General features: G+C 47.6%; 1 protein-coding gene across 1 annotated transcript; it reads right to left on the reverse strand.

The window, feature by feature from the left end:
• Positions 1-9,421: 9,421 nt before the first annotated feature.
• Positions 9,422-22,826, reverse strand: COMMD9 (COMM domain containing 9). Its single transcript, XM_055423848.2, has 6 exons — positions 22,736-22,826; positions 15,898-16,023; positions 14,292-14,431; positions 12,687-12,721; positions 11,726-11,829; positions 9,422-10,208 (listed from the first exon to the last, which is right to left on the reverse strand). Exons 1-6 carry the CDS (start codon positions 22,784-22,786, stop codon positions 10,068-10,070), a joined length of 597 nt encoding a protein of 198 aa, XP_055279823.2. The 5' UTR covers positions 22,787-22,826; the 3' UTR covers positions 9,422-10,067.
• Positions 22,827-23,054: the final 228 nt, after the last annotated feature.

Raw genomic sequence — 23,054 nt, forward strand, 5'->3', positions numbered from 1 at the left:
AGTGAGCAGTATGTGCAAAGGCCCTGCGGCAGGAAGCAGCTTAGAGGACCCCTGGAACTGATGGCTGGTGTGATGAGGAAAGGAACAGGAGATCTGGAGGCAAATTGACAGATGTCCCCATGCTTAGGAGCTCCTGAAAAAAGACGGCACCGTGAATGCAGAGGTGAAGAGATATGGAACAATGTGAATACGTTTCAGAGATAAAACCAACAGGACTTGCTAGTGGGTTACACGGGGGGAGAGTGGGGGCAGTGATGTCCCCACATTTCTGGCTGGAGCTGGTATTTGCTGAGATGTGGAAGCCTGGGAAAAGGGGAGATAAAACAAGGGCAGATTCACTTTCTGGAATGCATTGTGAAGGCCAGATATGGGGAAGGCAACAAGCCCAGGACAGGGAGCCCAGTTTCAGGCTGACGATGAGGAGACCTAGGGCAGGGACCACGTGGATGCGGGAAAAACCCACCTCCCTGCCGAACAAGCCGACAAAGTGCTCTGGGTGTCTGACCCCAGGTAGCTGAGCAGGCTGACCAGAGGGAGAACACTGAAGTGAAACCACGGTATGGAGACAAAGGAAGGCAAGTGATGGGGGAAATTGGGTCACGAGAGAGACTGGAAGGAGGCTGCGGCAGCGTCACATCTTGGCAGCCGGCTGTGCGCCGTGGACGGGGGAGGGCTGGACAGTGGCATCTGTGCAGGGACCAAGCCGTCCCGAAACAGCTGGCCAGGCAGCCACGCCCATGCCCTTGGCCAACCAAGGGGTTCAGGGAGGGAAAGCAGGGCGGCCTTCCTACGAGGTTCAGGACGGAGCGCTGAGAGAGGCAGCAGGCTGAGCAGGCTTTCTGCCCTCAACTACTTCCCCTCGAACTGGGTCCCAGCCTGCTCCGCTGAGACAATCCCTCTTCTCCTGGGCCTCACTGCCCTCCTGCACTGCCCCTTTCGATCTCGAAGGCCGGTCAGGCAGCAGTGAGGGGGCCAGCCCAGCAAGTGGGAGAGAACGAGGTATAGCCCCTTATAGACTAAAATCAGTGGCCGCTGGACACAGGAAATGTCAGTCATGCAGGCATTCATTCACTCATGCCTGCGGGCATCCAGCAAACTCTGACTGAGCAGCTCTGCCCAGGTGCTGGGCACCCAATCTCTGTCCTTGAGAAAAGACAGGTCAAGGCCTGGACACTGCTGGCCATCCAGACCTCTCGCCCTGTTCTTCCTCCCTCTGTCCCCACTTCCTCCCTTCCTGGTGCCAGAGTTGTCCTGAATCATCACTCCTGCCCCTAGACCTCACGCAGTTTATTCTGACTGAAGCCCATTTCTTTAATCTTGTTTCATGGAACTAAAATGCAGGGAGAAATCAGATTGTAAAGAGCAGCAAATGACATGTTTCTGAATTTGGCCTTTGTGCTGAGAGCGCAGAGGGCGTTGCAGGGTTTTAGGTGATGGATGGCATTAGGTTTCCACTTAGAAAACACCTGCAGCGGCGAGGCAGCAGGATGGGAGGCCAGGAGAGGAGGACAGCGAGACAGGAGGTGGGGAAAGCACTCAGGAGGCCCCTCGCCACCCCCACCCATTACATCCCCCTGCTGGCAGAAAGGGCTTCCCTTGTGGCTCAGCTGATAAAGAGTCTGCCTGCAATGCGGGAGACCTGGGTTGGATTCCTGGGTTGGAAAGATCTCCTGGAGAAGGGAAAGGCTACCCACTCCGGTATTCTGGCCTGGAGAATTTCTTGGACTCTATAGTCCACGGGCTGGCAGAAAGGAACTGAAAAGTCCCGGGATTTGGCTTCCCCGGTAGCTCAGATGTTAAAGCGTCTGCCTACAATGTGGGAGACCTGGGTTCGATCCCTGGGTTGGGAAGATTCCCTGGAGAAGGAAATTGCAACCCACTCCAGTATTCATGCTTGGAAAATCCCATGGACCGAGGAGCCTGGTAGGCTACAGTCCATGGGGTCGCAAAGAGTCGGACACGACTGAGTGACCTCACTTCTGCCCCAGAAAGGTGTCTGTCTATGTGTGAAGTTTAACCATCACGGATTGGGCAGCCTCCATTTCTCAGACTGCTTCATCTATAATTAATCCCCTCCGAGCGGCCTTGTCAGGAAAAATTACACTTAATCTCTCTTTTCTGGAGATGAAGAAACGGAGACTTGACTCGAAGCCGACCTGGACCTGAATCCTGGCTCACCACCTGCCCAAGGATTTAGGTAGGAAGAAGGAAATGGCAACCCACTCCAGTACTCTTGCCTGGCAAATCCGATGGACGTAGGAGCCTGGTAGGCTACAGTCCATGGGGTCGTGAAGAGTCAGACACGACTGAGTGACTTCACTTTCACTTTTCACTTTAATGTATTGAAGGAAATGGCAACCCACTCCAGTATTCTTGCCTGGAGAATCCCAGGGACAGAGGAGCCTGGTGGACTGCCGTCTATGGGGTCGCACAGAGTCGGACACGACTGAAGCGACTTAGCAGCAGCAGAGGCAGTACAAGGCCGTGGTCTTTGCCACTAATGAAACCATACTGGGAAGAGTTGCATCTCCCGGGCCCCAGGAGCTGGATTTCTGGCGCCCACCAGCCTGCGGTGGAAGTGATGAGTGCTTCCAACCTCAGCCCTGGGAACAGCCTTGAATCGGCTCCCAGCCCTGCCCCCACCTCCCTGCTTCTCTCCCATCCGTTGCTCTGCGCCTGAGGCGGGCAGTTCTGTAAGGGCGGGGGCCTGGGTCCTCGCCAGGGTCCGAGGAGACGCCTGCCCACCGCCCCACCCACCGCACTTTGGACGGGTCTTTGTTTCCGATATTAGCCGGGTGGGGCCATAAGGAGAGCAACTGCGCCACCTGCTGGGCGTGTCGGGGAAGCTCCGGCTGCGCTCGGGGGAGGCGTGGGTGGGAAATGACCCTGCGGGTGTGGCTTTTGGGCCCAAGACTCTCGGGTCAACAAAGGGGATGTAACAAGTGACAAGCGAGCTCTGCTATAGGAGTAACCCTGGGGACAGAGCCCCATTTCAGCCGGAGGCAGGAAATCCAGTGCCAAAGGAGGTGCCTATTACCTGTGCACGGAGGTGATGGGGATACAGCGAACAGTGCAGGGCCCACGGGTAGGAAAAGGGTGGGAGAGGCAAATATATCGATGATTAAAGTGCAGTGTTTCTAAGACCAGTGAGGGGCTTCCCATGTGGCACTCGTGGTAAAGAATCCGCCTCCAGGAGACATAAGAGACGCAGAGTCTATCCCTAGGTCGGGAAGATCCCCTGGAGGAGGGCCTGGCAACCCACTCCAGCATTCTTGCCTGGAGAATCCCCATGGACAGAGGCGCCTGGCGGGCTAAAGTCCATAGAGTCGCAAAGAGTCGGACACGACTGAAGAGACAGCACAGGACAAGAAGAATGATGGGAGAAATACTGGCAGACCAGACAGGCAGTTAAATTGACTTAATAGGTTCCTGTTAGGTGCTGCTCCTGAATCCAGAGGGATAAATATTAATAGGAATTCAGCCAGGATAAAGGAAGACATTCCAGAGAGAGGGTGCAGCAAGGCCTGGACCGTGTGGCCATCCTGCTCAGGCCCAGGGCTAGTCTCTTCTCCAGCCCCCCACCCCACCCCAGCAGCTGGAATGAACTCAGGGCTTCCCTTGGAAATGCTGTGCCTGACATCTGTCACAGTGGCAGAAGCTCAGAGTTCTGCCCTCCACCGATCCCCTGCCAGCAGACTCCCTCTTCCCATCGCCCAGGGCTCCGATGGCTTTCTCCTCTAACACAAGCAAAATTAGAATCTAGCTTGGTTGGGAGACTGCCATGCGACCACCCCGTGCCCACAGATCTGAGGTCAGCCCAGGTCCTGAAAGCTTGGTGGCAAGAGGGGAGGATGGTCCCAAATGGTGAATTAGGGTCCAGCTGCCACAACTCCGGGCTTCCCTGGTGGCTCAGCTGGTAAAGATACACCTGTAGTGTGGGGGACCTGGGTTCGATCTCTGGGTCGGGAAGATCCCCTGGAGAAGGGAATGACTACCCACTCCAGTATTCTGGGCTGGAAAATGCCATGGACTGTATAGTCCATGGGGTCGCAAGGAGTCTGGCAGGACTGAGCGGCTTTCACGTTCACTTTCACCACAGCTCCCTCCGCAGGTGCTTGGATGAGCTGATCTGGGGCGAAACCGGGCACTGCAGAGGTAGATTTAGGAAGAGAAATTCACATCTACATTCCTTCCACGAGTCTGCCATTCTGATCAATGCGATATAAGTCAACCCTCATTTACTAACAGGTGTAAAATCACGTGTGTCTATGGACGAAGGTGGGACACCAGTGAACGTTTCCTGGGGCATCTACTGCCTGAAATGGGAACTTGATCAGAGTTCCCGAAATTCTAACCAGAGGCCAACTCCTGAGCTGTGATCCAGTGCATGCTTATACTGACCCCAGAGTCTTCTGATATCCCAAAGCATCTCTGAATTCATTTGTGATTCAACTTGTTGGGACAGGATTGTGTTTCACTGTGTGGGGTGTGTCAGAGGTCACGTGGCTAGTGCAACACGGACACCAGGAGCCAAGGACGGCCCACTCTTCAGTCACGGGGTCTACTTCATAGTTTACTATGAATCTGTGAGATGCATTTCCCTAAGTAGTTATCTCCACTTACAGATGAGCCAGGAAAGCCAATCAAGTCTTTCCCAAGAGCCCAGGGTGAGTAGACGCTCAGCTTCCCAGACTTACCTTTCAGAGCTCTTGACATTTCCTCAAGTGAAGACTGGTTCTCTCTCCTTGGAGATTAGGGTCCTCTGAGAGCAGCCAGGAAATTGTTGTTTAGTTGCTCAGTCATGTCTGACTCTTTGAGACCCCATGGACTGTAGCACACCAGGCTCCTCTGTCAGTGGCGTTTTCCAAGCAAGAATGTTGGAGTGGGTTGCCATTTCCTTCTCCAGGGGATCTTCCCAACTCAGGGATTGAATACCCATCTCCTGCATTGCAGGCAGATTCTTTACCATTGGACCACCAGGGAAGCCCATCATCCAGGAACTACTAAGAAATCTTTTTTTTTTTTCTTCTCTTTCTTAAAGTAGCTGTAAAAAGGACAATTAAAGCCCAGAAATGTGAGCACTAAATAAAGAATGAAGTTGTACCAAAGTCAGCATCACACAAATGAGAGAATGTTTAGGAATGATCAGTGTTTGAAAGTCAGCAGCAACAGGTTCAAAATAGTTCTTGTAAATGTCCAACCACTGGAAAATTTTCAAAATGCCAGGAGCCAGTGGTTTCCAGATGAAAATATTTTTAAAATGTAATAAAAGCCTTCTCTCATTTCTGGTAACATCTTAGTTTACTGAACAAAATAACCAAGAGCCTCTATATCACGCCGGACTTATTTCCTGGAAATCTGTAACTATTAGAGCACAGAGCTTGACTAACGACTGTTAGACATGGTGCCCGCCATCTGTGTGTAGAGAACTGGCTTGTGTGGGAAAGACTTGCATGTCTGGTCCGCAGGTCACTCACGGTCTTTGAACCTGATAATCACCAGAAGCAGGAAATGGGAAAGCATTTCTGCTTTCTGAGAGAAGGAGCTGAACGTTGTCAGATTAAGAGTAAAGTTTCACTATCTGTAAAGAACCCAGGTATTCTTTTTACAAAATCAAGCCAAGAAAGAGCACAGACCTTTGAGCTGAAAGACCTAGATTGGAGTTCTAACTCAGCCCTGGCTGTCTCTGAACTGACTCTTCCTCAGTAAATGCCTGGATCCTCAAGGAGCCACACTCCACTGACTTCAGGAGGGCAAGGGGAACAGGCAGTAAGGTATTTGGGGAAATGTTTCACACCTTCCTAGTGTCACACAGGTGACGAGGTTTATCATGAGGAAAGGTGCTGAGATGGCGTATGTGTTCTTACAATTCTTTTGTTTCTAAGTCCAAATGAGTTGAGGCAAAATGGAGTCTTTGGTTCTGCTGTTGGGGACCAGGAGTTATCAGATCTGATTGCAAATATCCCATTTCTTTCATCCTGGTACATGGAAGGACTGATGTTCTCTGCCATCTTCAAAGTCCAGTGTGACCATGTGACTACCCTTGCCATCTGGACAGAACTAAAACAGCAGGCATGCAATCTGTCATATTTCCCTGTCCTGCCTCGGTGACTGGGGAGGCGTGTGTTGAGATGAAGTTTCCATGTCCTTGGCCCCTGAGTGACTACTGTTGAACAGTCCCCAGCTTGCATTGACTGTGTAGCAAAAAATAAACTTCTGTTGTGTGAAGGCCACTGCAACCTTGGGATTGTTTGTTACTGCAGCATAGCTTTGCATTAGTTTCCGTATTTCTGATGGTCAGACATTTGACCCTAGAGAGACTGACCCTCTAGGGCTAGCTAATCCCTAGAGAGAGCAACCAGCTCCCTGAGGACACACCTTTGACACACAGGCCAACCAATCCACACACACAATCCCAACTATGTCTTCTGTCAAACTCTCACACCCAAGTCAGCATTCTCCCTGCCCTGAGTCACCCCAAGACCAGGAACCAACCAGCAAGGGCCACACCTGTAGCCCAGAGCCTACCAAAATTATCCAACCTAGCCAATCCTATGCTTACACCTTCATTTCTTCCTGTGAAAACCCCAATAAAGGCTCTGCATGCCTGCTCTTAACACCACACCCGTCCCCCACTCTATTGCCCTCACAGAGTGTTAGTCATTCAGGCATGTCCGATTCTTTGTGACCCTACGGACTGTAGCCCACCAGGCTCCTCTGTCCATGGGATTCTCCAGACAAGAACACTGGAGCGGCTTGCTATGCTCTCCTCTAGGGGATCTTCCTGACCCAGGGATCGAACCTATGTCTCTCAGGGCACTTGCATTGGCAGGCAGGTTCTTTACCACTGAGCCGCCTGGGAAACCCAATAAGGGTTCTAGACCACGCTATTCTCCCTGCCTCCAGGCCAACTCTGATTCTTCCCCATTAGTCCTGCAAGACATTCCCTGCCTCCGGTTTCTAAGGATATGTGAGTAGAAACTTCTTCCTTTCTGACAATCATCTGTGTGTCTGACCATTCTGGATAAAAATGCTTCCCGGTCCATCTTAACACGAACCTGACCCATCCCGATGGGTACAGTAGGAGGAAGACTGGGGCTGGCTTCACTGGGTCTTCTCATCTTCCTCACAGCTTTTGGGTTCTGCTTTGCTCCAGGTGAGCCTCTTGTACCGCAGATGGGTTTCCTCTGTGTCAGGGTACAGGGACCCAAGCACGGCTTTACTATCAGAGCTGAGAGGCAGGAGGTGGTCTTTGTTGCCAATTTCAGCAAAAATAAAAAAGTCATAGGGAAAGATCAGATTGGCCCAACCTGAGTCATGTACAATCTCCCTGGGACACATACGTTTATCAGGATTGAGCCATCTGCTCACCCCTGTGGCTGGCTGGGTGGACAGTGCTGGGCAGCCAGGGGGGGCCATCACTAAGATCTACAACGGCCCTTTCATGGATGGAGCCTGGACACCCAAACCTTGCTGCAACCTAAGGAAAGGACAGTCTGCAGGTAACTGCTCATTAGTACTACTGGGAAACCAGACAAGCGGTGAATGAAGGAACTTCCTTTGATGTAGAAGCTAGGAGGTTTATTCTGAGATAGGGTCAGGCCATCCATTAAAATGGTAGTTACAAACAGTCCATGCTAACAACGGGAAAACCACCCCCTTAAGTGAGCATGAGCAGTGAAGGGCAGCAAACACTTATCATTTTTTGCCTGTACCACGTGGCATGTGGGACCTTAGATCCTTGATCAGGGACGGAACACACACCCACTGCATTGGAAGTGCAGAGACTTAACCACTGGGCCTCCAGGGGAGTCCCTCAATGTTATTTCTTGAATGCGCTCACTGTCATGTACCCAGTTTTGTTCAGGTAGATCTGGCTAACGAAATGTCCAGCTGTCCTGCTGGGCTTCCTGCTTCAAGTCAATTTCTTGCTGATTCATGTCAATGTATGGCTAAAACCACTACAATATGGTAATTAGCCTCCAATTAAAATAAATTAATTTTTTAAAAAATTTCTTACAGGACCCCACGGGAAACCCAGCAAACAGGTTATTTGGAGATCTGTCCATGGGTCACAGGGAGGGGAAGGAAAAGAGAGGGGGATGAAGTCAGGACAAGGCGGAACTCTACCTGAGGCTGAGACCAGGGGCTCTCAACCTGGAGATCCTGGGCTGGCCCCCAGCGTCCAGGAACACTTGTCTTTAAATATAAAAAATGGAGTGTCCATTTCCTACAGAGAGGATTCAGGGTTTTCACTAGATCCTCAATGGATACAGCTGCAAATGGGTCAAGAATTGCCATCTTAACAGAAGGCAGCTCAGCTTCCAGGAATGGCAGAATTCTGGGGATTCTTTTTCCTGACTTCCCTAGTGTTTCACTGGCAGGGGCAGAAGTAAGACTTCTTATCTGTACTTCAGTTCCAATACTTTTCAAATAGAGCTCAAGTCACAGAACTTCAAGTACCCTGCAGAGTCCTGTGGGGTAGAGAGACCTGGGCCAAGATCTGATGAGGCCACTTCCTAGCAGGCGACTTTACCTGGATGAGCTGACTCGTCGCCACTGAAGGGAGGGCAGTGACTCACAGTCAGACGAGCCCCGTTCCAGTGGATGAAGCGATGAGCACAGAGAGCTCTCTACTCTCCATCCCATTAATAACAAAGCTAACAGTATCCAGCCCCTATCTGACCTAATAGCGCTAAGTGCTGTTTAGGTACGTTACACCACTTACATCTTCACAAAAATTCTACAGAGCAGTTGCAATTATTATTCCCATTTAATTACCGAAAAAACAAAAAGTAAAAACTCAGGGTGGACAGGAATTGAGCTCAAGTGCATCCTCTTAACCTGAGGCCCCACCTCCTCCATCTTCCCAAGCATGCCATCCACACATCACCTGAGAAGTCGCCGAAACGAAGCACTCAGAGCAGGCTGCAGGCTCTTGCTACTGAGTGATCTGGATAAGGGGCACCTCTTACACTGAGCCCCTGGGACGGGTCAGGCATGCGACAGTGACAATTCCATCCGGTTAAACTCCTTGAGGAGTTTTTTTTTTTTTTTTAACTATTTATTTGGCTGGAATGGGTACTAGTTGCAACATGTGGGATCTAGTTCCCTGACCAGGGATCGAACCCAGGCCCCCTGCATTGGAAGCGTGGAGTCTTAGCTACTGAATCACCAGGGAAGTCCTGAGGAGTGCGTTCATCACAGCTCTCGTGAGAAGCACCTGCTGACGTCAACTCTGCTTTTGCTCTATGCGACAGACGGCTATGTGTCAGGGCCAGTTTCAGGTCACACCATGGTCGTGGGATTAGCTGGGAAGGACGACGTGCAGATAGATCACCTTTACGAATGAGAGGCAGCACTGGTCCAAGGCAACAACTCAAGCCAAGGACAAGCTACAAAAGCGACTGGAATCACAAAGTTTTTACAACTGGTATTTATTTCCAATCACTCCCACTTCTTCACCCTGAGTGGTCCCATTACATCAAGGAAGGGGCAGGGGCACCGGCTCCAGGAAGAAGGGAATGAATTCCCACTTTCTACCCCGAAAGGCGGTCCAGCAGGGATGAAGGGCTCAGGGAGGCTCCGGACTCAGGAGGACGGGCACACTGCAGGTGCCCTGCCCTGTGGGGTCGGTCTGGCTCCTCTGACAGAGCAGCAGGACCGTGGACATCGCCTGCCTGACTTCCTGCACGTGTCCCAGAGCAGACGTGAGCTCAGCAGAGTGAACGCTGGACAGGGATGTACTAAGACGAACACCACAGCCTGGGTCTGAATCGCCCGCTCGGTCGGGCAGAGGCAGTAGACCCAGCAAACCTCCCTCCCACTCCCGCCACAGCGGCCGCGGAGTTCCCCCAGGAGCCTTGTGGGGACAGTGGCTTCTGTCCACCAGCCTCAGAAAGAGGAAGAGGAAGACGAGTGAGGAGAAGAGCGTGGGGGCCCAGCTGCTTCCTCCCGACCCAGCGGCTGCGCCTTCTGGATGCCAGCCCCCTTCCGTGCCGGCCCCCAACCCCTGCGGTGGGCGCCGCAGGAGCCGCCACAGGCTGGGGGGCGGTGGGCAGGGCGCCTCACTTGCTGGCCACAGCGGAGAGCTGGTCCCGGATGCGGCCCAGCCCGTCTAACATCGTGTCCAACGTCTCCTTACTCAGCTCCATGGTGACGGCCGACACGGAGGGCCTGTCCCCACACAGACTGGGATCTTCCTGGATCTGAGAAGAGAACATTTCCCCAGAGTCAAGGCCGCCTCTCTTTAACTCGCAGGCCTTACCTGCTTCTGGTGAAGCTCTGAGGAGAGGCTCTTTGCTCAGAGTCACGAGTCCTAGTCCTGGGGTTAGCCGGCAGATGGGGACAGGGTGGGAGCCGTCTCAGGGGCTCCGAACAGCAATCGGAGAAGCCCAGGTTCCCTCACCCTCCCACCCCCAACTCAGCGCTCAAGTGAAAAACACCGCCTGGGTGCATGCTGGCACTTTAGGCCGGGGCTCTATGGGTATGTAAGAATCTGCCAGGATGCAGGAAAAATACCACAACCTCTAGTTACATGTGCTTGCCTCTTTTTTTTAAAGTAAGTCTTACACTAATAGTTAAAAACTTAAGTTGTTAGAGGCACCCTTTGTTTTCATTTTCTTACCAGTGTTGAGTTTCTGGCTGTCTGGTGGTTAAATAAATACAGCATTACCTTATCTAGTTTTAACTAAAAACTGAAAAAAAAAAAACAAACCCAAAAATCTGAAACTTAGTCGATCAGTCGTGTACAACTCTGTGCAACCCCATGGACTGTAGCCCACCAGGCTCCTCTGTCCATGGGATTTTCTAGGCAAGAATACTGGAGCAGGTTGCCAGTTCCTTCTCCAGGGGATCTTCCTGACTCAGCGATCGAACCCAGGTCTTCTGCATTGCAGGCAGATTCTTTATCATCTGAGCCACCAGGGAAGCCCAGGTTTTAACTAAACAAACCCTAAAAACAGGTATGTGACTTTAAAAGATTCCTGAGAATAACTGTGAAGATGCTACAAATGAGGCAACTGCACAAACAATAAAACGAAGAGCTGACACTTCTCCAACTTCTAACAGGAGCCCCGTTCAGCACAGTACAAATGGCGACAGCCCTTAGTCTGGACAGGAATTCAGTCAAGTATACCAAACTTATCAAGAAGACAGTTTGAAATTTGCGTGCATGCTCCTATTGTTAAAGCCAAACCTTCCTGTAAGTGTTGAAGGTAACCTTTAGGTTCAGCAAATTATTTTTAAAGTTTGTATCTCATGTCTGCCTTATCTAAAAAAATATATTTCTACTTTTGGTATAGGTTTTATTATGACTGTACTATGCTAATTCACATATACTTTCTAAATAAACACTCTGCACTTTAAGGGTGCTACAATTTCTTAACTTATGGGGTTAGGGGCTTCCCTGATGACTCAGCAGGTAAAGAATCCTCCTGCAATGCAGGAGACACAGGTGATGCAAGTTTGATCCTTGGGTCAGGAAGATCCCCTGGAGAAGGGAACAGCTACCCACTCAAGTATTATTGCCTGGTAAAATTCCATGGACAAATGAGCCTGGCAGGCTACTGTCCAAAGGGCTGCAAAGAGTTGGACACGACTGAGCAATTAAACACACACACACAGATCCTATGATTTGGGAGACTGGCATTTCTGCTGGTCTGTGGGACACAAGACCCTGCATGCCCGCCCCCTTGCCTTCTAGTGAGCATGACAGTGGGCATACCTTCATCTGGAGCAAACAGGTGGGGACGGCCATGCGGCTGATGCTGTCTGAGGAGGTTTTGATGTCCACCCTCCAGTCCAGGTCCACCAGGCGCGGCAGAGAGACTGCAGGGATACAGCTCAGCTCAGCCCTTGCGCCACCGAGTAACCAAGCCTTTACGACAGGCAGCTCTAAGGGCTGCACACGTATAAGGCCCTTAGTCCACACAGCAAGCCTCTGAGGGAGACAGAGAGATGGGGCCCAAGACCCCAGAGCAAGCCCTGGGCCTTCCTGACCACTGCTCGTGGCCCCTGCACTTATAATAGTGTAGACTCCTGGTGGACAGCACCTGGTGGACAGAAGTTCAGGCTTCTGCCTGAACACCCAGCCCTCCAGATGTCAGGAGAGAACGAGGAATGAGTGACAAAGGTGGAGAAGATGAGGCCGTGGCCTGAGTCTTAGGAAATGTGCAGCTTTGCCAACAGCAGAAAGAGCTTTTGCTTGAGAGACACACAGGTTTGGCTTCAATATTCCTGTTTAACGTCTGAGCCTCTGTTTGCTCATCTGTAAAATGAGGACGATCCCCACCCCGTTGACAAGGCTGCTGGGAGGACTAAATGAGCTAATGCAGGCCGAGTTCTGCAGCACTGCGACCGAGTTTAGTGACCGTTTATCAAGCGCCCAGTTTTATTCGCTCCTTCACAATAATTTCAATTACGGTTAATTTGTTTTCTAACGGAACACAGTCACTGTAAGTACTTTCTGCTTTGGACATGGGGGTGTTTTTTAACAACATGCCTCTATTAAGTTTATAATCAGAAACGATATTAAAAAGGAGAATTAAAAAGAAATGCAGAACAACTACTGTTGGGTTTGGGATTGGGTTAATTCACTTTGGTTTTAGTTAAAAATTCCAACAGACTTAGGGCCAGGGCTGGGGAGGAAGCGGGATGGGGGAAGAGGCAGGTTCCTTGGTACTCACTCTGATTCGCCTGGGCTTCAGCTCTCCAAGTAGATCTGTTCAGGGAGAGACGAGAAAAACAGAATGGAAAAGGGGCGCCAGCTGAGTCTTCCGCCAGGGAGGCCCGCGGGCCCAGGCCTCCACTCCTTCTGTGATCTTCAAACCTACAATCCCCTCCTGACCGGAGAGGGCCACAGAGATGCCCCCTCCAAGGAGCAGCTGTTTGTTTCACAGAATCGAGTGATGCAGAGGCCACAGGTGCTCAGCTTTCATGGCTCAGGAAAAGCAGGAGCAGGCTAAAGGCACTGCAATCACATTGTACCACTGTTCTCAGAGACAAAGCAGAAAAGGTCAACTGACCCTTTGTTACTAGGCACCTGCTACAGTGTTGGCACCTTACATAAAACACACTCAAACAGACCTAACGCTACAGCAAATCATGCCACAGTGAGGCGCAGAGTCAGTAAAATGTGGTTACCCAGGAGAAGGTTTCTAAAGAAGCAACAAAACCCTTGGAAAGTAAGCGTTATCCGTTGTGATTATCACGGAGGTCTGTTCAAGCCTGCTGCTAACCAGCAGTTAATCAGTTCTGCTTAAATTGTATGTAATGAAAAGGATCTTCCCAGCTATAAAATATATAGACAATTCACAAAAGAAATGAAAATGATCAATAACATGAAAAAGATATTTGACATCACTAGTACCAAAGATTCACGCGAGCATGCTAAGGCACTTCAGTCATGCCCAACTCTTTGCGAGCCTTTGGACTGTGACTCGCCAGGCTCCTCTGTCCACTGGATTCTCCAGGCGAGAATGCTGGAGCGGGTCGCCATGCCTTCCTCCAGGGGATCTTCCTGACCCAGGGATCGAACTCGGGTCTCTTATGTTCCCTGGACTGGCAGGTGTGTTCTTTACCACCAGCACCACCTGGGAAACCCAGTACCAAAGATACATAAACTGAAATGAGGTACCGTTTGCCATCTGCAAAACTCGGAAGGAAAAAAAGCAAAATTGCCCCGGTGCAGGTGATGGCGTGGGGAGAGGGGCACACCCACATCCTACTGATGGAGAAAGAGTCGGTGCAATCTTTCCAATGGCTGACTTGATAATAAAAAGCCAAACTTCAATATCACCCTTTACCAGCAAGGAAACAGTTAAGCACAATGTGGGCAAAGGTTCCCCAATAAATTGTTCACTGAAGTGAGAACTGCCAACAGCCTAAATGTCTAACACTAAGGTATCTATTAACTAAATTGTACATAATTTCTTCATATAATGAAATACAGTTAGCCAGTAAAAATAATACTGAAGGTAAATATTTATCACCCTGGAATATCATTCACATTAATACTGTGAACTGAAAACAAGCCAGTTATAAAGTGGCACGACCCCACTGTGTTAAACATGAAAGCAAAACAAAAATCCCTCTCTCTGTAAATGGAAAAAGTACATCCCTCGTAAAAGGTTTTCTGTTAAGGAATGAACACTGCTAACCCTCTGGGTGGTGGAATTAATGGTTTTCTTCTTTTCTGCTTACCTGTGCCTGCCTTTCAAGAATGAGCACATTTTATCTAGAAATTAAAACATACCAGCATTATAAGAAACTCTTGAGAAAAGAGCACTTACACGTGCTCCAGGATGATTTTCGTCAGCAGGTTTTTGAGGTTTTGGTGGAAATTTTCAGGAAAGAGTGCCAGAATCGTCTCGGCAGAGGAGAGGTCACGGAACACGGCCAGCCTGGTCAGGCGGTGCAGGGCTTGGAGCAGCTGCGGGGTAGACAGGGAGCCTGGGCGGTGAGGGGCACTGGGACAGGGGACAGAGCGCCATCCCCTGCTTGGAAGAGGGCCTGCCGCACGCTGCCACTGTCACTCACGCTGGGTCGCTGGAGTCCCGAGGCCCCGGGGGCCCAGCTGCTGATGCCCACGTGCCTCGGCCTGCCTCCAAGTTCACTGGTTGCTTAGAAGACATGCAGCTGCCCGACCAAGGATGCTATCAACCTGCCAGAAAGTCTCTCTGCTGGTGGGCAAAGGGTTAAAAAAGCCCGCTTTTCCTGGTGCACGACTCTGACCTTAAGCTAACTTTCTAGCCTGTTCCCCTGGTAATGTGAGAGAAGTGGCAAGTCCCCTGTGTTACTAGGCAACACTGCACTGGTCCCCTGCAGCTGGACCGGGAGGCCTGTGGAGACACCAGGGCCCACGGTTTGGGCTTCCCTGAGTGTGGATACACGGTCCCTGCCAGTGCCCGAAGCTATGCTCACTGCACTGGTCCTGGCTCCAGGGAAGTTTGGGCTTTTCATCCACAGTGGCTGGAATGTCACCTCCTTAACACTAGCTGTCACCAGGGAAGGCGAGGAGAGCAAAGAGCTCCAGGCTGGCATGCAGCGCCCCCTGTGGAAGGGTGTCTGGCGCTGCCCCGCTAGGACGTTGTCCAGCTTCCACCCCGTGTCGTTCCAAGTGCATGTGTAGCCAAGTGTGGCCTGTCCTCGTCTTGTGAGTGATCACACTGCTTAGCTGAACCTAACAAGATGCTCCGGAGGTAATTTTCTCTGCCTTAGGGCTTTCTCAGATGCCATGGGCGGTTCCTCAGCTCAGAAAAGCACAACAAGTTTGGCTTTTGTCCACACTGTCTAGGTAACAGATCTGAAAAGGAAATGGTCAAGAGCTCTGATTCTGACTACAGTCTTCCCATCCAAGCCTCATTTATCGTAACGACGTGAAGGTTCAATGCCAATAGCTTTTTGGGGGGGTGGAGGGCATAGTTGCTTTACAATACTCGGTTAGATTTTGCTGCACAACAAAGTGTATCAGGAGAAGGAAATGGCAACCCACTCCAGTGCTCTTGCCTAGAGAATCCCCATGGACAGAGGAGCCTGGCAGGCTACAGTTCATGGGGTTACAGGAGACGGACACGACTTAGCAACTAAACCACACCAAAGTGTATCAGCTGTAAGCATACATGTATCCCCGCTCTCGGGTCTCCCTCCCACCCCCTCATCCTACAGGGGTGCCTCGAGGCAACCACAGAGCACAGAGCTGAGCTCCCTGTGATACACAGCAGGTTCCCACTAAGTTCCCTAACATTAAAAAAAAAATCATCTATTTTAAGTTTGCTATAATGTCAACATACAATTCAGGGGAAAAATGCCCTTGGACGTGGCAGTGGCTGGGACAACAACGAAGAGACTGATGAGCTGAGAAGCCAGTGGCCAGAGGTCATTTCCAACCACACTTACTTGTTCTGCCTCCTCCTGGGTCACAGACAAGCTGGAACACGTAACATTCAAGAGATTCTTGGAGCCAAGGGCTGAACTGGAAAAGCTCTCTTGGCACAGCTGTCTGACAACATCTTTTGAGGAGGCCTATAAATTAATTCACAGATGGAAAAAGACAAAACAAGAAACAAACTCAGACTGAAAATACATTTCCTAAGAACATAATACAGTCTCGGTCAAGGTGTAACACCTAAGAGGGTCATAGGACACTTCCATTTCTGGGAAGATGAAGCAGATGTATTTTTTCTTATTTTTCCTGCTAAGCACAGCTAAACTCCCCAGGCACTTTACAGAAATGTAAGACAACGCTGAAAAGGGAGAGGAGAAGGCAGACCTTCTAGGGACCTCATGACCAAGGAATGCCATGGTCATATTATGCCCTGAGACTGTGGACCTTGTTGAAATCTTCTATTTTAGCTGGCTTTCTCTTTCACTGCTCAGATAGCACGGGGAGTGTGTGGCGGGGGGGGAGGATGGGGCTTCATGACTACCAAATGGAGATAAAAGTCCAGCTCCTCTGTTTGGTTCTTGGTGACACTCTAAACACGTGGGGGTTCCTTGCTGCTACAGCGCAGAGGTGGAAGTTCTGGCTCCATGTGGTTTCCACTCATACCATGGGGTGGTGGAACCAGCTGATGGGGATGAAGTCCAGCTCCCTACTTGGCTTTCTCTGACGCCAACTAAGGGGGGCGCTGAAACACCTTGTCACAGCCTCACAAGGCAGCAGTCTGTGTTCCCCCTCGACCTTTGCTGACATAGTGGGAAGCAGGGTCACAGTTTTTTCTGTGGTGTTTTGCTGGAGTAGAACAGTTACTGTCTAACAGTTTTCCGTCTTCCTAAGCTATCCCTTTCTTGGTCTTTGGTAAGAGAAAGCAAGTATTTGCTGGAGTTTCTTTGTTTTCACCCATTGGGCTTCTGGGTGGCCCTCTTCTTCAGCTCAAAGTCTGGGACATATGAGCCAAAAAGAAAAGCCACTGTCCGATGTGGCTCTAACTGTATGTAGAGGAAGTATTTAAGATAACTATGTGATAAATAAGGGACTACTTCACACTACCTGGTAAAATGATGATACTGGTACTGCCACTGAGATTGTGATGTTATACAAATAAATGTAATAAGCTGAGCAACCACTATAAGAGTTATAAAGACAATTACATTTTAAAGCGCTACAGATAAATCAAAATGGAACTCCCCCAAATGGTCAAATAACCCATAGAAAGGCAGTAAAATTAAAGAAACAAAAAATAAAGGCTAAGTGGATTAAAACAGGGGTCCCCAACTTCCAGGATCTAATACCTGATGATCTGAGCTGGAGGTGATATAATAACAACAGAAATAAAGTGCACAATAAATGTAATATATTTGAATCATATCAAAACCACAGCCTCCAACCCAGTCTGTGGAAAAACTGTCTTCCATAAAAATGGTCCCTGGTCCCAAAAAGGTTGGGGACTGCTAGATTAAGAAATACGATCAGTTAAATGCTGTCTACAAGAAATTCCCTTCAAATATAATGACAGAAACAGATTAAAAGTAAAAGAATGGAAAAAGAGATCATGCAAACAATCAGGAAAGCAAGAGTGGCTACATGACTATCAGATAAAGTAGACTTCACAGCAGAGAAAATTACCAAAGACAGAGAGGGACGTTAAATAATGATAAAAAGTTCTGTTCACCAAGAAGACATCCTGAATTTAAGCACTCAGCAAGAGAGCTACTAAATATGAGAAGCAAAAACAGAAGTGAAAGGAGAAATCGACAAATCCATAAATACAGCTGGACTCTTTAACACCCCTCTTTCAACAGTTGATACAACAACTAGACCAGATTCAACAAGGATACAGAAGAACTCTACAACACCATCAATCAACCTAATTGACATTTATGGAACACCACCCAGTAACAACAGAATACACACTCTTTTCAAAAGCTCACTGAACATATACCAAGACAGATGATATTCTGAGCCAAAACACAAACCCTAATGAATTTAAAAGAACTGATATCAGAGAGTGCTGTCAGAGAACACAATAGTCTCAAACTAGAGATCAATAAGAAAGATCAAAGAAATGTGTCCAAACATTTGGAAACAATAATCCACAGACTAAAGGGACAGTCTCAAGGGAAAGTTTAAAAATATACGAAATAACATTTCATTTATTCAAATGAATAAATGAAAATGAAATACAACACCCAAATTTTGGGGATATAGCCAAGATGGCGCTGAGAGAGAAATTTACAGCACTGAATGCATACATCAGAAAAGAGGAAAAATCTCACAAAAATAACCCAAGTTCTCATCTCAAGGACCTAGAAAAATATGAGCATAATAAACCTAAAGGAAGAAGGAAGGAAATAACAAAGAGCAGACACCAAAAAAAAATGAAAACAGGAAAAAAGAGGAATTGATGGAACAAAAATCTGGTTCTTTGAAAACATCAAACTTAAAAAAATTAATTAACTAAATTAGATAAATTAACTTTAAAAAATTAACAAACTTTTAGCAAGACTGACAAAGTTAAAAAGAAAGGAAACACTAATTACCATTATCAGGAAGGCAGTAGGGCATATCACTACAGACCCTGCAGATTTCAAAAAGAAAATAAGAGAATAGCTAAATACAAACAACTAAACACACATAAATTTGACAGTTTAAATGAAATGGATCAATTTCTCAAAAAAACACAGACTACCACAACTCTCCCAATATAAAATTGAAAACTTGAACAGTCCTGTAATTATTAAGGCAACTGAATTTGTAATTTTAAAACCCCGAGAAAAGAAATCACCAGACCCAGATGGTTTCACTGGAGAATTCTAACAAACATTTGAAGAAAGAATTAACTAATTCTACATAATCTTTTTCTAGAAAATTGAAAAGGAGGAAACATTTCCCAATTCATTTGACAAAGGTAGCATTACTGTGATACCAAAATCAGAGAATATATGTAAAACCAACCAAACAAACAATAGACCAATATCCCTCATGAAAAGAGATGCAAAGATCCTTAACAAAATACTAGCAAATAGAATTTAGCAATACATAAAAAGCATTATTCACTACAACCAGGTAGAATTTACTCCAGGGATGCTAGCTAGGTCAGTTCAGTATTTGAAAATCTACGTAGTCCACCATGTTAACAGGTTCAAGCAGAAAATCACAGGATATCAATCAACGTAGAAAGAGCAGTAGATCAAATTCAACACCCATTCTTGATGAAAACTCTCACAAACTTAGGAATAAAGGGTAACTTCCATAACTTGATTTAAAGCATCCACCAAAAACGCCTAGAGACAGCATACTTAATGATGAAAGGCTAAAGCTGGGAACAAGACAAAGCTGTCTGCTCTCACTACTGTTAGCCCAGAGTGCTGAAAATTCCAGCCACTAAAGCAAGGCAAGAGGAGGAAAGAAAAGGTTTGCAGGTCAGAACAGAAGAAATAAAATTGTCCCTGTCTGCAGACAGCATGACAGTCTATGAGAAAGCCCAGAGAAATGTACAAAAAATTATTAGGATAAATGAGGTCAGTTCAGTTCAGTCGCTCAGTCGTGTCCGACTCTTTGCGACCCCAAGAATCACAGCACACCAGGCCACCCTGTCCATCACCAACTCCCGGAGTTCACTCAAACTAAGAGACACCTACAAAAATCAGGTGTATTTCTACACACTAGCAATGAACATGTGGACACTGGAATTAAAAGTACAATATCATTTGCAACTGCTCAAAAAAAAAAAAGAAGAAATACTTAGGAATCAATCTAACAAAATATGTACAGGACTTCTATGCTGAAAATTACACAGAACAGATAAAAAAAATCAAAGATCTCAATCAATGGGGAGACACATCATGATCATGGATTGGAAGATCCAACACATTAAGATGATGTCAATTTGCTCCTAAATGATAAACAGATTTAACCCAATTCCTATGAAAATCTCAGCAAATTTTTTTTAAAGATATATCCAAGATCATTCTAAAATTTATATAGAAAGGCAAAAGAATTAGAATAACTAATTTTGATAAAGAATGAGGGAGGAGGAATCCATCTGCCTGATTTTAAGACTTATTATATAGTTATGATAATCAAGAATATATGGCATTTTCAGAGGGATAAACAAATAGATCAATGGAACAAACCAAAGACCTCTGAAGTAGACCTATGCAAATATGCCTGACTGATTCTTGACAAAACTGCAAAACCAATTCAACAGAGGAAATAGACTTTTCAACAAATGGTACTTGAATGACTGGATATTCATAGGCCAAAGAGGGGGGAAAAAAACCTCAAAGTGTCTCACACACCTTATATAAAATTAAGGCAAAACTGCTCACGGACTTAAATGTTAAAAGATATATAAATGGAATATATAAAACTGTAAGCAAAAAATAGGGGAAATTTTTGAGAGCTATGGCTTCAAAAAGAGTTGTGAGAATTTATGCCAAAAGTACAATTCTTAAAAAAAAAAAAGCCACAGTTCATATATGGAAATTTTTTTGAAAAACTGTACTTCATCAAAATTAAAACCTTTGCTCTGCAAAAGCTCCTGTTACAAGCTGAACTGTGTACCCCTAAAATTCACTTACTGAAGTCATAACTCCCAGGATCTCAAAATGCAATCTCATTTAGAAATAGGATTGCATGCATGCATGCATACTGCAAATATAACTAGTGAAGATAAGGTCATACATATGTGCTGAGTTGCTAAGTTGCTTCAGTCGTGTCCTACTCTGTGCGATCCTATGGACAGTAGGCTGCTAGGCTCTTCTATCCATGGGGATTCTCCAGGCAAGAATACTGGAGTGGGACCATGTCCTCCTCCAGGGGATCTTCCCAACCCAGGGATCGAACCCAGTCTCCCATTTTGCAGGCAGATTCTTTACCATCTGAGCCACTAGGGAAGCCCCAAGGAACACAGGGTGAACTCTAATCCAATATGACTGATGCCGTAATTAAAAGGGAAATTTAGAAACAGAGATGCCAACAGGGAGAACTCCATGTGAAGGTGAATGCAGAGACTACAAACATTAAATATTATCAGAAACCAACAGACGGTAGGAGAGAAGCATGGAACTAACTATCCCTCAAAGCCCTTGCTGCTGCTGCTGCTGCTGCTGCTAAGTCGCTTTAGTCATGTCCGACTCTGTGTGACGCCATAGACGGCAGCCCAAAGGCTCCCCCATCCCTGGGATTCTCCAGGCAAGAACACTGGAGTGGGTTGCCATCTCCTCCTCCAATGCGTGAAAGTGAAAAATGAAAGTGAAGTCGCTCAGTCGTGTCCGACACTTAGCGACCCCATGGACTGCAGCCTACCAGGCTCCTCTGTCCATGGGATTTTCCAGGCAAGAGTACTGGAGTGGGCTGCCATTGACTTCTCTGCTCAAAGCCCTTAGAAGGAACCAATTTGACTGACACCTTGATCTCATACTTCTGGCCTCCAGAACTGGAAGACAATACATTTCTGTTGGATGAGCCACCAATTCTCTGTAGCTATACACTAGGAAAGAATATGTGCAAACCACATATATAACAAAGGACTACACTCTTGAATATATAAAGAAACTCAAAAGTAAAAAGCAAACAGTGCAATTAGAGTATGAACAAAAGACATAAACAGATATTTCTCTGAAGAGATACAGATGGTAAGCACATGAAAAGAAGTCCAAAATCATTAACCATTAGAGAAATTCAAATTCAAACTACAATGAGATAGAAATACATGCCTATCAGAATAGCTCAAATAAAATATAGTGATGCCAATAAATGCTGGTGAGGATGGGGAGAAACTGGATCATTCATGCACTGCTGTTGCAAATGTAAAGTGGTATAGCCATTCTGGAAATTTTGGCAGCTTCATAAAAACAAAACAAAAATCCCCAAGACATGCAACTACTAAAAGATCCAGAATTGTGCTCCTAGGCATTCATTTCAGAAAACTAAAGACTTATGCTCAATACAAAAAAACTGTATACAAGTGTTTACAGTAGCTTTATTTGTAACAGCAAAAAACCCTGCCGATGTCATACCATGGAATATTACTAAGCAACAAAAAAGAAAGAACTATTGATACACACAGCATGGATCAATCTCCAGAAAACTGGGCTCAGGAAAAAAGCCGGTCCCCAAAGGTTGTATATTGTATTGTTTCATTTACAGAACATTCTTGAAGTGGGAAAATTATAGAAATGAAGGACAAATCAGTGAATGCCAGAGTTCAGGGAGGGAGTGAAGGCTGAGGGCAAGTGGGTGTAGCTCTGTAAGGGGAACATGAAAAACCCTGGGGTGATGGGAAATGTTCTACATCTTGACTATCAATGTCAGTATCCTCGTTGCGGTTATCATACTATATTTTGCAAAATGCTGCTACGGGGGGAAACTGGGTAATGGCAAATAGGATCTCTCTGTATAGGGTTTGTTTGTTTGTTTGTTTTCTCGAAACTGCCGGTAAATCAAGATCTCAAAATTAAAGTGCATGGGGGAACTGGTAAGGCGGATCTAGCGATTACAACCCCAGTGCTCCAATCCCAAAAGCCAGCCCCAGAGACTTCTAGTAGGGCACCTTCGTACAACACCTTCAAGTCTATTGTCTTGTTTTCCACACTACCCTGTCAAAGCGACACTAATCTTGTTCCTACTATCAAAAAGCTCGGAAAGGCGCAACCACCTGCCAGGGGTCACAGTGAGAGGCAGTGGCAGAGTCGTGGCTCCAAATCAGGGTTGGTTTATTCTCAACTCTTGCTCTGTCCAAAGTCTCGGAGACAAAGGACCATCCGCGCTGCCCGCTGCCCTCCCGTTTACCTTCAGCAGGCTCTGGAGAGCTGCAAAGTTCTCCGCCGTCAGCGCGGCCATCTTCGCCGCGTCACGTGACCGACGTAGGCGTAGAAGCGCGGTCACGTGGCTCCGATAGCCGCGCGGGGCGTCCTGGGGGTTGTAGTCCTTCAGGGTGGCGGGAGCCGCCTAAGTTGCGGAGCAAGGGGATGGGGAGGCGCCGAGGAAGGCGGGAAGGCGGGACTGCTCAAGCCCTGGGACTCGAGGACCGTGGGATTTGCAGGACGCAGGCGCCGGGTGGTTCTCAAAGGAGGAAATTGGCTTCCCTGGTGGCTCAGACGGTAAAAGC

The sequence above is a fragment of the Moschus berezovskii genome, chromosome 14 (genome assembly GCF_049115385.1).
Source record: "Moschus berezovskii isolate FMDL1 chromosome 14, NW_MosBer_1.0, whole genome shotgun sequence".
Taxonomy (NCBI): Eukaryota; Metazoa; Chordata; class Mammalia; order Artiodactyla; family Moschidae; genus Moschus; species Moschus berezovskii.